The 14,887-nt window shown below is 43.5% G+C and overlaps 1 protein-coding gene across 1 annotated transcript in view; it reads left to right on the top strand.

The window, feature by feature from the left end:
* The window catches only part of LOC144261455 (arylsulfatase H-like), a 42,760-nt gene that overhangs the window by 17,462 nt on the left and 10,411 nt on the right, over positions 1 to 14,887 (top strand). The window contains 3 exon segments of the mRNA XM_077811076.1: positions 11,061 to 11,223; positions 11,803 to 11,926; positions 12,482 to 12,602. Of these exon segments, the coding sequence (XP_077667202.1) occupies positions 11,061 to 11,223; positions 11,803 to 11,926; positions 12,482 to 12,602 (408 nt within the window).

Below are 14,887 nucleotides of genomic sequence, written 5' to 3'. Positions count from 1 at the left end.
TTTTACCCACTTAGAAGCATGCCATGCTACAAATACACATGAAGGATTCTTCCTCAGAACCTGTATGCAATTACTTATTGCTCTATACCTTTTCTTCCATTGGGTCCACCACAGCTCTCATTACCCGCTCAGAGTCTGTGCAAATAGCTACTGCTATTGCCACAATTTCATCTGCTTGCACTCAGTGGGGCACACGCTGTCCCCTAAAAACAATTCCATCAGATACCCTTACCGTAGCAGCTCCAGTGTTTGGTTTACCTTCTTCATATTAACTGGACCATCCACACACCGGATTATATCTACTTTTTCTACTATGTCCCCTAACATTGCTCCAATAAGGGTCCTTCTGGAGGGACTTCAGGCAGGGGGTACTCATGCTGTTCCCCTTAAATTATAAAGTCAATATGGGACTGGGGACAAGAGTTGTAATTTTTCCATATTTACATTTTTATTCAATAATGTCAGTGTTAATTTGGCTAACCGGGGACTAGATACATGACCATCATTAATTTTTCCTATCAGCACATATTTTACCAGGGAGTGAGATGTGTTAAGGAGCATCGGGGACAGTCTTACCAGATAGTCCCAATGTTGTAGAGCCCAGATCAGTGCTAACACTTCTTTTTCAAATGGGATATAGAATCATAGAATCATAGAATATCAGGGTTGGAAGGGACCTCAGGAGGTCATCTAGTCCAACCCCCTGCTCAAAGCAGGACCAATCCCCAATTAAATCATCCCAGCCAGGGCTTTGTCAAGCCTGACCTTAAAAACTTCTAAGGAAGGAGATTCTACCACCTCCCTAGGTAACGCATTCCAGTGTTTCACCACCCTCCTAGTGAAAAAGTTTTTCCTAATATCCAACCTAAACCTCCCCCACTGCAACTTGAAACCATTACTCCTTGTTCTGTCATCTGCTACCACTGAGAATAGTCTAGAACCATCCTCTCTGGAACCACCTCTCAGGTAGTTGAAAGCAGCTATCAAATCCCCCCCCATTCTTCTCTTCTGCAGACTAAACAATCCCAGTTCCCTCAGCCTCTCCTCATAAGTCATGTGTTCCAGACCCCTAATCATTTTTGTTGCCCTTCCCTGGACTCTCTCCAATTTCTCCACATCCTTCTTGTAGTGTGGGGCCCAAAACTGGACACAGTACTCCAAATGAGGCCTCACCAATGTCGAATAGAGGGGACGATCACATCCCTCGATCTGCTCGCTATGCCCCTACTTATACATCCCAAAATGCCATTGGCCTTCTTGGCAACAAGGGCACACTGCTGACTCATATCCAGCTTCTCATCCACTGTCACCCCTAGGTCCTTTTCCACATAACTGCTGCCTAGCCATTCAGTCCCTAGTCTGTAGCTGTGCATTGGGTTCTTCCGTCCTAAGTGCAGGACCCTGCACTTATCCTTATTGAACCTCATCAGATTTCTTTTGGCCCAATCCTCCAATTTGTCTAGGTCCCTCTGTATCCTATCCCTGCCCTCCAGCGTATCTACCACTCCTCCCAGTTTAGTATCATCCGCAAATTTGCTGAGAGTGCAATCCACACCATCCTCCAGATCATTTATGAAGATATTGAACAAAACCGGCCCCAGGACCGACCCCTGGGGCACTCCACTTGACACCGGCTGCCAACTAGACATGGAGCCATTGATCACTACCTGTTGAGCCCGCCAATCTAGCCAACTTTCTACCCACCTTATAGTGCATTCATCCAGCCCATACTTCTTTAACTTGCTGACAAGAATACTGTGGGAGACCGTGTCAAAAGCTTTGCTAAAGTCAAGAAACAATACATCCACTCCTTTCCCTTCATCCACAGAACCAGTAATCTCATCATAGAAGGTGATTAGATTAGTCAGGCATGACCTTCCCTTGGTGAATCCATGCTGACTGTTCCTGATCACTTTCCTCTCATGTAAGTGCTTCAGGATTGATTCTTTGAGGACCTGCTCCATGATTTTTCCGGGGACTGAGGTGAGACTGACTGGCCTGTAGTTTCCAGGATCCTTCTTCTTCCCTTTTTTAAAGATTGGCACTACATTAGCCTTTTTCCAGTCATCCGGGACTTCCCCCGTTCGTCACGAGTTTTCAAAGATAATGGCCAATGGCTCTGCAATCACAGCCGCCAATTCCTTTAGCACTCTCGGATGCAACTCGTCCGGCCCCATGGACTTGTGCACGTCCAGCTTTTCTAAATCGTCCCTATCCACCTCTTTCTCCACAGAGGGCTGGCCATCTCTTCCCCATGTTGTGATGCCCAGCGCAGCAGTCTGGGAGCTGACCTTGTTTGTGAAGACAGAGGCAAAAAAATATATCCCTGTTTTCCCCTATTCAGAATCTTAGAGGCATATGCCACTGGTTGGAGCCCTGTTCCCTGATCCTGACTGAGCCCCACACATATACGTGTATCAGTAGTAGCCAATTGGAGAACAAAGGGCTGTCCCACTTTTGGATAGGCTAATGCTGGGACCTGTGCTAGGGCTTGTTTTAATTATGTAAATGCTTCCCACTGCTCTAATCCCCATTCCCATTCACTATCCTTAAGCAACTTATACAACAGAGCAGCCTTTTCTTCATTCTCTCAATAAAGTCCTGAGAGAAGTTAGCCATACCCAAAAAGGACCCTAGGGTAGATATATCTGTGGGAACTGGTAATACTTGTGATAATTCTACCCTTTGTTTATCTGGTGACCTCCCTTCCTGCCCTAATGTAACTCCCAGGTAATTTACCTGTTGCTGACACATTTGAGCCTTCCAGGGGCTAACCTTAAACCCAGTCTCTTATTTTTTGCAGAACCTGATTTAATATTTCCATGTTTTTCTCCTTAGTTTTAATACTGATAAGGATATCAGCCACATAGGAGATAATGCTATCCTTATTGGACATTCCATGCCACATCTTCACCATATGTGTATGGCAAATAGGGTGCTATGAAAACCTTGCAGGACTCCAGTAAACCCAAATTGTTGTCCCTAGAACATACATGCTAATTTATACCAGTAATCACTATGTAAGTGAATGACAAAGAAAGCGTTTGACAAGTCCAGGACTGTAAACCATTGAGCTCTTCCTGCTAGGGATGCCATTACCTCTGGTTACATTGCCTCTACTGGGGCAGTCATGGGTGTCACTTTATTGAGTGGCTGAAAATCAATTGTCAATCTCCAAGTTTACCATTTGCTTTTAAAACAGGCCAAATAGCCCAATTGTTCATACTTTGCTGTTCTACTATGACTCACTGGTCTAAGAGTCTCTGTATTGTTACAAGTAGACTACTTTTTGCTTCTCTAGGGTATTTGTACTGTTTTTGAGGTGGGGATATCAGGTCTGGTAATAAGGATCTCCTCTCCAATTTTTCCACACTCAATTTTGCTAGTAGCCCAAACTTCCTTATGTTCCTGGGCTGTTTCTCATATCTCTGAAGGCCATTTGGTCCATTTTATCCTTTCAGCAACTTGAAGCAGGATACTGGCTAGCTGCCCTTAAATAATAACTGGTTGCCATATAAGGTATTTGGTTGGTCTGGGGGAATTTGCCACAATGCTTTATTTACTAGATCAACTACTAATTGGAAATCTTTCAATATATCCATTCCTACAATACCATTACCATCTAAATTTATTAAACCAAATTACCCCATTCCCTGTTTCACTCCCACCCAAAATTGAATTAAAGGGCTGATTATCTCTCCCAATTATCACTTGACTCTTCCTTCTTTGCTATCATTTCTGATGTTATGCTTATATAGCACACTCAGCCAGGTAATATGCCTGAGTCCTAAATTCCCTTAAGTAATTCACAGACTGCTGCTACCCTAGTTCCTACCCTCCTGTCTACTACCTTATTCCTGGTTGTGTCAATCATACCACTCGACTACTCTTGCTTGTGTCAATTGTCCTCTTTCTCTCAACCACTTCTGGCTAGCTCATGGATTTATTACCCCAAGGGTTTTCTATCTGCTAGGGTGGTCTCAGGAATACCTAGAGGAAACAGCACATCTGTCTGATAAATGACTGACACAAGCAGTATATCTCTAAAACAAGTAACCCTTCATTAACACAACAATCCCTGTCAATAGGTTAGGACGGGGTAGTCAATAGGCAAAACACAGTCCAAATCCGGACTGCCAGAGGCTTTTGACCCATAGGCGCTGACTCCGTGAGTGCTCCGGGGCTGGAGCACCCACAGGGAAAAATTAGCAGGTGCTCCACAGTCACTGACAGCCAAGCTCCCCCCTCCTCCTCACCCCCCTCGAGCATGCTGCGTCTCCACTCTCTCCCAGCACTTTCCGCCCCCCTATCCCCACCGCCATCTAACAGCTGTTTGGCAGCACTTAGGACTTTCTGCGAGGGAAGGGGAGGAGCAGGGACATGGCACACTCAGGGGAAGAGGTGGGGCAGGGGCGGGGACGTGTGGGAAGGGGGTGGAATGGGGGCGAGACGAGGGCGGTGCAGGGGTGGGAAGAGGTGGGGACAGAGAGAGGAGGCGGGGGGGTCGAGCACCCACCAGGCAAAGGGGAAGTCAGCGCCTATGTTTTGACCGGTCTGGGGGGCACACTGGGATTAGGGGCTTCAGCCCCTGTGGGAGGTGTCGGGGCTCAGGGCTTCTCCCCTGCGAGGCACTCGTGGCTTCTGCGAGTTGGAGTTGGAGGCCCTGCGATTCCTGTAGGTTTAAAAATATTTACCAGAGCTCTTCTCCAGTGCGCTCTGATTGAGTTTAATCCCTGTGTGGGGCTGTCAGCAGGAGCCCTGCTGCCTGGGCCTGACAGCCAAGTAGCCCCTGGAACCACAATTAAAGTCGCCACCCCTCACCCCAATCAAAATCTGAAATTGTGCCCCTGAGTCACAGACCTTGCAATTAAAATGTTCACAATTCCACCTAAGCTGATGAGGGGTGCACATTTCTTTTCTTATCGTGGAGAAACCCCCTCTGATTGGCAGCAAGGGAAAAAGTAGCTAATCAGGGTTGCTGCAGGAAGCAGGTGATGCTCTCTGCTCCTTCCCCTCAGCAGGCGCCATTCTTATAGGAGACAGGAAGGAGAAGAGTTCAGTGGCTGGTAGCAGCTCTGCTCTTCCCTTCCCTCTACTCCTGTGACAAGGGGAGGGCTCTTGTGCCGCTCCCTCTCCTCTCCTTTGCCTCTGTATGGGGGGGTGAAGAGTCACAGGAACTGAAAGTTTAGCAAAGGTAGTCCTACCTATGGCATTTTTGACGTTTAATGGCACCGTGTTTAAACATGGCAGCAAAAAAAAGGAAAGTTGACACCGGAAACCATTAATTTAAAGAAGAGTGGACTGACGCTTACTGATTTATTTTGCCACAACATCCAAAGGATGGCCCAGTATGTTTAATTTGTACAGGGATTGTGGCTATTGTTAAAAGTGGGAACATCAAATGGCACTACCAAAGGAAGCATGTGGATTTTGACCACAAATATCCACTAGGCTCCCATTTAAGATCAGGCAAGATCACTTCGTTAAAGGATGCAAATTTTCAGAGCACCAATATTATATCAAAGACTACTTGTGCTCAGGAAAAGGCAGCTGAAGCTTCACTGAGGTGCAGATGGGTAATAGGAAGACTCAGGAAAGCTTTTACAAATGAGGACATTATTAAGCAATGTATGGTTACTACAGCTGAAACCCTTTTTGTGGAGGAGAAGCACACTGACACCTTCAGACAACTGCCATTGTCAGACACAACAGCTCTTAGACACAATGAGATGATGGCACAAGACATTTTCAAGCAGTTGTGTGAGAAACTGAAAATTGGAAAATTTTCCATGGCAGTGGACGAATCCTGTGATATGAGGTACACAGCACAGGTAGCACTGTATGTCTGGTTTTTTGATGGAGAGAAATTTATGGAGGATTTGCTGTCCTTTATATACCACATAACAATCGCACAAGTGGTGAGGATTTGTTTAATTCTGTTCAGATTATTTTGTCTAATGAAGGTTTTCACATGACTTGGATTGTCAATTACAACAGATGGCTCTCCTGCCGTGATCCGTACTCACTGAATGCTTGTGAAACATCTGCAAGATCTGAACCCCAATTTGATTTCCTATCACTGTGTATTCACCTAACCACACTTTGTGCAAAGCTTAGCAATAAGTATGCTAGTGTCAATGGTGATTAAACTTTTCAACTTCTTTTGGTCCAAGTCATCACTGGCACACATACTGTTCAAAAGCTTTCTTTCAGAAGTATCTGCCAATGACCTGTTAGTTCATAATGGCATCCTCTGGCTGAACAGAAGGCTGTGGGAAATTTGAGTTCATGTGGAAGAATGTCTACATAACATTCCAGGGAAAGAGGCAGAAGAGCGACATGCATTTTTGAGGGATGGCACAAGCATGAGCATCCTGTCCTTCCTTGTTGATTTGACAGGACACTTAGATGAGTTCAACTTAAAGCTACAGGGGCAAAATTTCAATGTAATGGATCTCCATAGCTGTGTCACTTCATTTCAAAACAAATTGAGTCTCTTCAAAAGAGATTTGGAAACTGGGGAATTGCGGCATTTCCTGATGCTGCTAAACTGCCGGAACACTGCAGATGTGAATCAGACGGCATCATCTCTAGACAGGCTTCTTCAAACCACCCAGAAGAGGGTCCAAGAATTATGAAAATGTTAAAGGTATCTTCCTGTTTGTAAGGAACCCATTTGTGGTACAAGGAAATGGCACTTGGTTTGATCAAGCAAAAACATCCTTTCCAGATGTGGAAAAAGCAGAACTACAACGGGAGCTTGCTGATTTACAAGCACATGGAAGTGCTTAAGGTGCAGCACACCCTATATCTGAAACTTTCTGAAAGATCCTTGCGCTGCACTCTATGTATCCACACTTGAGGAAGGTGGCATTTAACATTGACTATATTTGGCTCAACATACATGTGTGAGTCAGCATTCTCAACAGTGAACAACTTTAAAATTTGTCATCGCTCCTTTCTGACTAATAATCATCTGTGCAATTGCTTCCTTCTGGCTTTGACTGAACTCACTCCAAACTTCAAGGCCCTTGTCCATCAGAGGACCTGTCACTTTTCCCACTGGTGGTGAGTAGTAAAACTAACTATACGTTATTCATGCATATTTTAGTTTAAATTTGTAGTGCTGTAGAAAATTACATTTTCAGTAGTGATACTACAGTTTTAACAGGTACTTCACAGTAATTATTCATGATTCTTTTTCTTAATACTGGTATAGGTGGGTGTGTATTTCTTACTGGAAAGACTTGAATCATAAAAGATAAAGAATTCATATGTACTAAGTTATTTTCTTTCAAACTTTGATACTTAGAATAAATGAACCACGAAAGGCTTGAAAGTTTCAAATACATTTATCTATATATAAACATATATACCTACAATAATTTGATTGACAAAACACATTCAGAACTTAAGCAGTTGTCTAAAAGTGTTTTAATGCTAATATTTGCATCTATTTGATATTTTATCAATGTACTTTCTCAAAGTCTCAGGTATAATGTATTGCATCTTTCTTGGAGGTTATTTTTAGGTTATACAGTGGTTTGATTTTATTTTTCATTTAATGCACTACAAATATAAGCAATAGGCCCTGGATACATTACACAGCATTGTATGTGTTTGTTGAACAGGGGCACTTGTGGTGTGAAAAACATTTCTCTGGAGTCCGACCTTGACTATACCTTGATCAAGAAATGTGGATCTTGACAAAAAGTAATTGACTACTCTTGGGCTAAGAGCATCCCAAACTGCAATAACATACAGTTAGAAGTGATGCTGAAGTGGCATCGCCCCGCTTCTGATGGACTGTCTTCACTGGGTCGTCAACAGCAGACTTTCTAACAATCTTTACAGATCTCTTGAATAAAGTTTCACCTCCCTCTCAGGTCCTTCTCTCTGGTCTCTGTCTCTCACAGGTCTCTGTGTCTCTCTCTCTCCCTCTGCTTTCTGCTCTCATCCGCTCTCTGTTCTCTTTCTTCTCAATCTGCCACACATACATTTACACTGCTCCTTTCTGCTTCTTTCCTGCACCTTCTCCTCACATACACTGTCTGACACTTACTTTCTCTCTGACACTCACTGACTGCTCGCTCACCCACACACACTCTCCTCTTACTCTTCAACACTGACTGCCTGACTGACTCTCTCAGATTTTTATATCATGCTTGTTTTTCTCACTTTTGCTTATGTTTTTTCTGTCAGAACTCTTGGTGCATATGCCAGCATTGCAACATAGGATCTAATGCACCCAACCTTCTGACCAACTGTCTCACCATTGTTGGTTATTTTTCCTGCCAGTTCTTGTTTCTCTACCTTCAGCTAATGGTGGGATGATACCTTAGTGATGTGCTTGCCTATCACAAAATGGCAGCAAGTTTTCAAAATGGAGTAACTCTAGTTCTCTGCCATCAGAATGGTCTAGGTATACTTGGTCCTGCCTCAGTGCAGGAGGCTGGACTTGATGACCACTCAAGGACCTTTCTAGCCCTACATTTCTATGATTCTGTGTACATAGAGATACCATTTGGCGAGCTTTCACAACTAACATCTGGTCCACAGTGTTGTTTTTGTACCATGTTATTACAAGAAAGATACAGCAGAAACAGAAGGGGTTCAGAGAGAGGCAATGACAATGACTAGAAGAATGAAGAGATTTTTGTATAAGAAAAAAAAAGAAAAAAATAGGGCCATTAAGTTTAAAAAATAATGAGTCAGGGGGACCATGATATAGATATAAAAATAATAAATGGTTGGGAGAATATACATTGGGTGTTCCTATTTATCCTCTCTCATAACAGAACAACAATGGAACATCCAATGAAACTGAAAGACAACAAATTGACAGCAGATTAAAAGACAAAGTTTTTAGCCCAATGCATAAACAAGCTGTGGAACTCATTGTCATCATTACAAGTCATCATTATGGCTAAGAGCTTTGTATAGTTTTAAAAAAAAAAAGTATAAAACACTTTTATGGACAAGGAAAACATCTACTATTACATTATGTGACAAAGCTCTGTTCTTGTCTCTGTGGGTTCCACGTTTCCTGGCGGATTTTGCTAGCCTCAGAGGCTCACTGTGACCCTCCACATAACCCTTCTCTCTCTGGAGAAAAGGGTCACAGTCTACTGAGCCATTTTCATCATAAACCAGCAAGGGAGGTGAGGAGAAGCTATCCTCCCTTGCGCAGTCTTTGTTGTCTCCCAGTCTCAGTGATTAATCGAGGGAAGCCAAGGCCCACCCTCTACTCCAGGCTCCAGCCCAGGGACCCTAATAGTATCAGCTATGGTAGCTGACCTTTTAGAAACATGACATGTACAATTCCCTGGGCTACTTCCCCAAAGCAGCCCCCACTTCCTCAGGCTCCACTTCATCCTTACCTCAGGGCCTCCTTCCTTGTGCCTGATATGGTGTGTACTGCTCAGTCTCTCCAACAGCACAGCTTCCTCCCACAGCTCCTGACATCCATCCCGACCTGACTAACTGGGAGGCTTTTAACTAGTTTCAGCTGGCTTCAGGTGTCCCAATCAACCTAGCGTTCTCCCTGTCTTCCGGAAAGTTCTTAATTGGCCCCAGGTGTCTTAATTGACCTGGAGCAGCTGCCATTTCACTTATCCTGGTACCAGGGATTTGTTTAGCCTGGAGCTAATATATCTATCTCCCACTACTTTTCTATAGCCATCTGGCCTTGCCCCGTCACAATTAGATGAGATTTTTAAAAATTAGAACAGATATGAACCTTAATGCTTCAAAGCACAGTCAAAGATACTTCTGCTATGGACCGGTTATTCTATCATTGTCCACTAAAAGGTTCTTCTACCTTCCTGTCAATTTGCCAAGCATAAAATTCTGGCCACTATCCTCAGCCCACTGGTTTACTGGCCAAACTAGCATGTTAACTTTGGTTCCACATGTCAGTTTCCTGTGATACTTTTCATAAGTGCCTGTCTGACTCGCCACAGGGTGGCAAACATAAAAGAGCAGAACTAAGGTTATTTGGGTACCTGAACTCCATATTTTCATACTTTATAATGTTTGGTTTTTAACTTAACTTAGAATTTCCTGAGTACCAGGGTTTTGGTATTAAATTACATTGTTTATTAAGGTCCTCCGCTGCAGTTATTTAATACATATTTATAATCTTATGTATAGCTCAACAATGTTTTTTTCCTCTCTGGGAATTATTTAGCATTCTCTTTGGTTTTCACTTTGAAATGCCATTCAAAGTTGTGAATATTTTGGGTTAAAAGAGAGCCAGTTCATTATGATGCCTAGGGATTGGGATGGAATTGAGAGATAATTAGAAGACTAGAGAGAGAGCTCAAAGAGATGCCGTACAGACTATATTCAAGGGCTATAGATAGCCTCAGAGTCTCCTTTGCTGTAGAGTATTTATAGGGTCCTCTTTGGAGCTCTGCAATATTTCATATTCCTACATAGCATACTTCCTTCTAGAATTGTCTCAGAGCATCCCTGCAGTTGTAGATTATTTCGTGGAGTCCTTGAAGACTGTCAGCCATCTCCCAGAGTCTTCTTCTGCGTCTATGAACTACTTTGCTATGCTCCGTCTACTTCTGGTTGGAACTGCCTGATGAGCCCTTTGTATCCCAAGGTTGCTTTCCTGAGAGTCATACAGGATTTCAATCTCTCTTCCATTGACTTTGTGTTTGTTCTGTCAGATCTTGACAATCAAGGAGCCCCCTAATTAATTTATATTTAAATCACAAAATTCCACATTAATGTTACAGATCTGAATTTTGTTTATTTTGGAGGTTTTAAGAATAGAACTGCTCCCCTCTGTCCAAAGTGCCTCACAATCATGAATTGCCTTAGATGCCATAGGAGAAAATGGCCTAATTTAAAGATGGTAGTAATAAGCAGCTGGGAAGAGCAAAGTCAGCACTGCCTTTAACCCTGGCTTTCCTTGCTCTCCTAGATTTAGTGAGATTTATTTTCATTTAAAGAGTATTTGAATATTGTATTCTAATCTGTAAATTCACAATAACTTGAGTCCCTGTCCTAATGACTCATCACTTCTGGTGCCATTTCTCTTACAACAGGTGGAAAAGGCATGGGAGGCTGGGAAGGAGGGATCCGTGTGCCAGGGATATTTAGATGGCCAGGAGTATTGCCTGCGGATACAGTTATTGATGAACCTACAAGTCATATGGACATTTACCCCACAGTGGCTCACCTGGCTGCAGGGATAATGCCTCAGGACAGGTATTGAGACTGTTTCATAAACCATATTTGCTGTATTTCAGTTGTAATGAAAAGATTGATATTGCGCAATCTAATATACAGTTGCTTGTTTTAAAGGGACATTGTCAGGTTAGAAGTCATACAGTTTTTAAAAACAAATGTCTTTATCTTTCCTCCTGCTTAGTTCTACCCATTCTGTATGATTTTAAGGAAAACACAAATATTTTTTATATATTATAAGTTTACTTCTTAATATAAAAATAGGATTAATTATAGTTAAATTCCATTTTCTTTCATAAACAAATGATGGAAACAAATGTATATGTGTGATTCCCTGGGATGATTCTGGTTTTCTTTAAAGAAAAAAGCCCTCTTGTATTAGAAGGGTGCATAGGAATTTGGGAGGCAGAAATGTTTTGTTAGAGCATAAACCAAAGGACTGGGAGACTGGACACCTGGGTCCTATTTCTGGCTTTGTCACTAATTCAGAGTGTAACTGACGGTGGGCTCACCACTTAGACCAAAATTATAAAGCTTTGGTACTTAAAGTTAGGCTCCTAAATCCATATTTAATCATCAACATGTGACCTGATGTTTCAGGAGTTCTGAGCGCCGGCAGCTCCCATCGACTTCAGCCTTAGTCACCAAAGTTAGAAAGAATGGATTTCCCTGTGGCTACAGTTTACGCTTCTGTAAAATGATCGTGCTAACATACATCACCATGGTGATGTTTTTGTAATGTACTTGTGTTTTGAGACCCTTGGAGCAAAGGCACTAAGGAGGTGTGAGATATTAAGTGTTCCACTGACCCAATTAGAGCTGGCTGACATTTTTCAGACAAATAGTGTATTTGACGGAAAATGCACTTTTGAGTGACTTGAAATGATTTGTTAACCTGACATGAATAGTTTCAGCCATTAATAAAATAGCTGGATGAGGTGATGCTGCCCTTTGGTCACCATCTTGTCACTTTTAGCCCCAGTGGTTGGGTATTCACCCAGAAGGTGGGAGACCCAGGTTCAAATCCTTGCTCTGGAACAGACCAAAAATAGCATTTTTCAATTCCCTGAAAAGTCCAATTTTTTTTTTCAGAACTACCACTGAACTGAAAAATCAGTTGCTCAAGTCTCTATAGCTGTGGAATAATATGTAATTTTAAATGTTCGTATTTCCTGATTCAAATGGTAGCTTGTTTAAGAATTGCCATTTGCAATGAGAGTGCTGACTACAGAATGTACTCACCCTAGTTTGGTGACTTCCATTCTCTCCCTCACATTAGGGTGATCGACAGCGAAACCTGATGCCTTTACTGCAGGGAAAAGTTCAGCTTTCGGAGCATGAGTTCCTGTTTCACTACTGTGGGCTATATTTACATGCAGTACAGTGGCACCAAAAGGACAGTGAGTATAAATATTTTCCCCACAACAGGTCAGATTAGATGATTAATTGTTCTTCTTGGCCTTCAGATCTATGAAACTATGAAACAACGGGTAAGTAAACATATAGCAGTGTGTGTATACATTATTAAAAAAAAATATCCAAAACAATATGCCCTACTGCACATGCTTGAGTCCCTGGGGAGAGGACAAGAGGACAAACACATGACAGATATTGGCAGCAGGTACCATAGGCTGGGGGAGGCTGTGCCTCCCCAAAAAGCCAGCCGTGGCCCCACCCACACTCTGTCCCCAGGCACCCTTCCTGCTTCCCGCCCGCTTGGCATGCAGCAGTGCGGCTCCTCCAGTCCCCCTGTGTGGTGGCCCTGGTTTGGGCTGGGATTGCGCCACTCGCCCTCCTGGAACCAACTAGGGGCAGAGCTCTTCTTGACCTGCTGCTCGCAAACCGGGAAGAATTAGTAGGGGAAGCAAAACTGGATGGGAACCTGGGAGGCAGTGACCATGAGATGGTCGAGTTCAGGATCCTGACACAGGGAAGAAAGGAGAGCAGCAGAATATGGACCCCGGACTTCAGAAAAGCAGACTTTGACTCCCTCAGGGAACTGATCAGCAGGATCCCCTGGGAGAATAACATGAGGAGGAAAGGAGTCCAGGAGAGCTGGCTGTATTTTAAAGAATCCTTATTGAAGTTACAGGGACAAACTATCCTGATGTGTAGAAAGAATAGTCAATATGGCAGGCAACCAGCTTGACTTAACAGTGAAATCCTTGCTGATCTTAAACACAAAAAAGAAGCTTACAAGAAGTGGAAGATTGGATAAATGACCAGGGAAGAGTATAAATATATTGCTCAGGCATGCAGGAGTGAAATCAGGAAGTCCAAATCACACCTGCAGGTGCAGCAAGCAAGAGATGTTAAGAGTAACAAGAAGGGTTTCTTCAGGTATGTTAGCAACAAGAAGAAAGTCAAGGAAAGTGAATGAGGGAGGCAACCTACTGACAGAGGATGTGGAAAAAGCTAATGTATTCAATGCTTTTTTTGCTTCTGTCTTCACAAACAAGGTCAGCTCCCAGACTGCTGCACTGGGCAGCACAGCATGGGGAGGAGGTGACCGGCCCTCTGTGAAGAAAAAAGTGGTTCAAGACTATTTAAAAAATCTGGATGAGCACAAGTCCAGGGGGCTGGATGCGCTGCATCTGAGAGTGCTAAAGGAGTTGGCGGATGTGATTGCAGAGCCATTGGCCATTATCTTTGAAAACTCATGGCGATCGGATGACTGGAAAAAGGCTGATGTAGTGCCCATCTTTAAAAAAGGGAAGAAGGAGAGTCCTGGAAACTACAGGCCAGTGAGCCTCATCTCAGTCCCTGGAAAAACCATGGAGCAGGTCCTCAAGGAATCAATTCTGAAGCACTTAGAGGAGAGGAAAGTGATTAGGAACAGTCAGCATGGATTCACCAAGGGCAAGTCATGCCTGACTAATCTAATTGCCTTCTATGACGAGATAACTGGCTCTGTGGATGAGGGGAAAGCAATGAATGTGTTGTTCCTTGACTTTAGCAAAGCTTTTGACACTGTCTCCCACAGTATTCTTGCCAGTAAATTAAAGAAGTATGGGCTGGATGAATGGACTATAAGGTGGATAGAAAGCTGGCTAGATTTTTGGGCTCAACGGGTAGTGATCAATGGCTCCATGTCTAGTTGGCAGCCGGTATCAAGTGGAGTGCCCCAAGGGTCGGTCCTGGGGCCGGTTTTGTTCAATATCTTCATTAATGATCTGGAGGATGGTGTGGATTGCAACCTCAGCAAGATTGCAGATGACACTAAACTGGGAGGAGAGGTAGATATGCTGGAGGGTAGGGATAGGATACAGAGGGCCCCAGACAAATTGGAGGATTGGGCCAAAAGAAATCTGATGAGGTTCAACAAGGACAAGTGCAGAGTCCTGCACTTAGGACGGAAGAATCCCATGCACCGCTACAGACTAGGGACCGAATGGCTCGGCAGCAGTTCTGCAGAAAAGGACCTAGGGGTTACAGTGGACGAGAAGCTGGATATGAGTCAACAGTGTGCCCTTGTTGCCAAGAAGGCCAATGACATTTTGGGCTTCAGAAGTAGGGGCATTGCCAGCAGATCAAGGGACGTGTTTGTTCCCCTCTATTCGACATTGGTGAGGCCTCATCTGGAGTACTGTGTCCAGTTTTGGGCCCCACACTAAGAGAAGGATGTGGAAAAATTGGAAAGGATCCAGCAGAGGGCAACAAAAATGATTAGGGGACTGGAACACAT

The sequence above is a fragment of the Eretmochelys imbricata genome, chromosome 1 (assembly GCF_965152235.1).
Source record: "Eretmochelys imbricata isolate rEreImb1 chromosome 1, rEreImb1.hap1, whole genome shotgun sequence".
Classification (NCBI taxonomy): Eukaryota; Metazoa; Chordata; order Testudines; family Cheloniidae; genus Eretmochelys; species Eretmochelys imbricata.
Note: the sequence above shows the minus strand (reverse complement) of the source record. Positions and strands in the feature narration are given on the sequence as shown.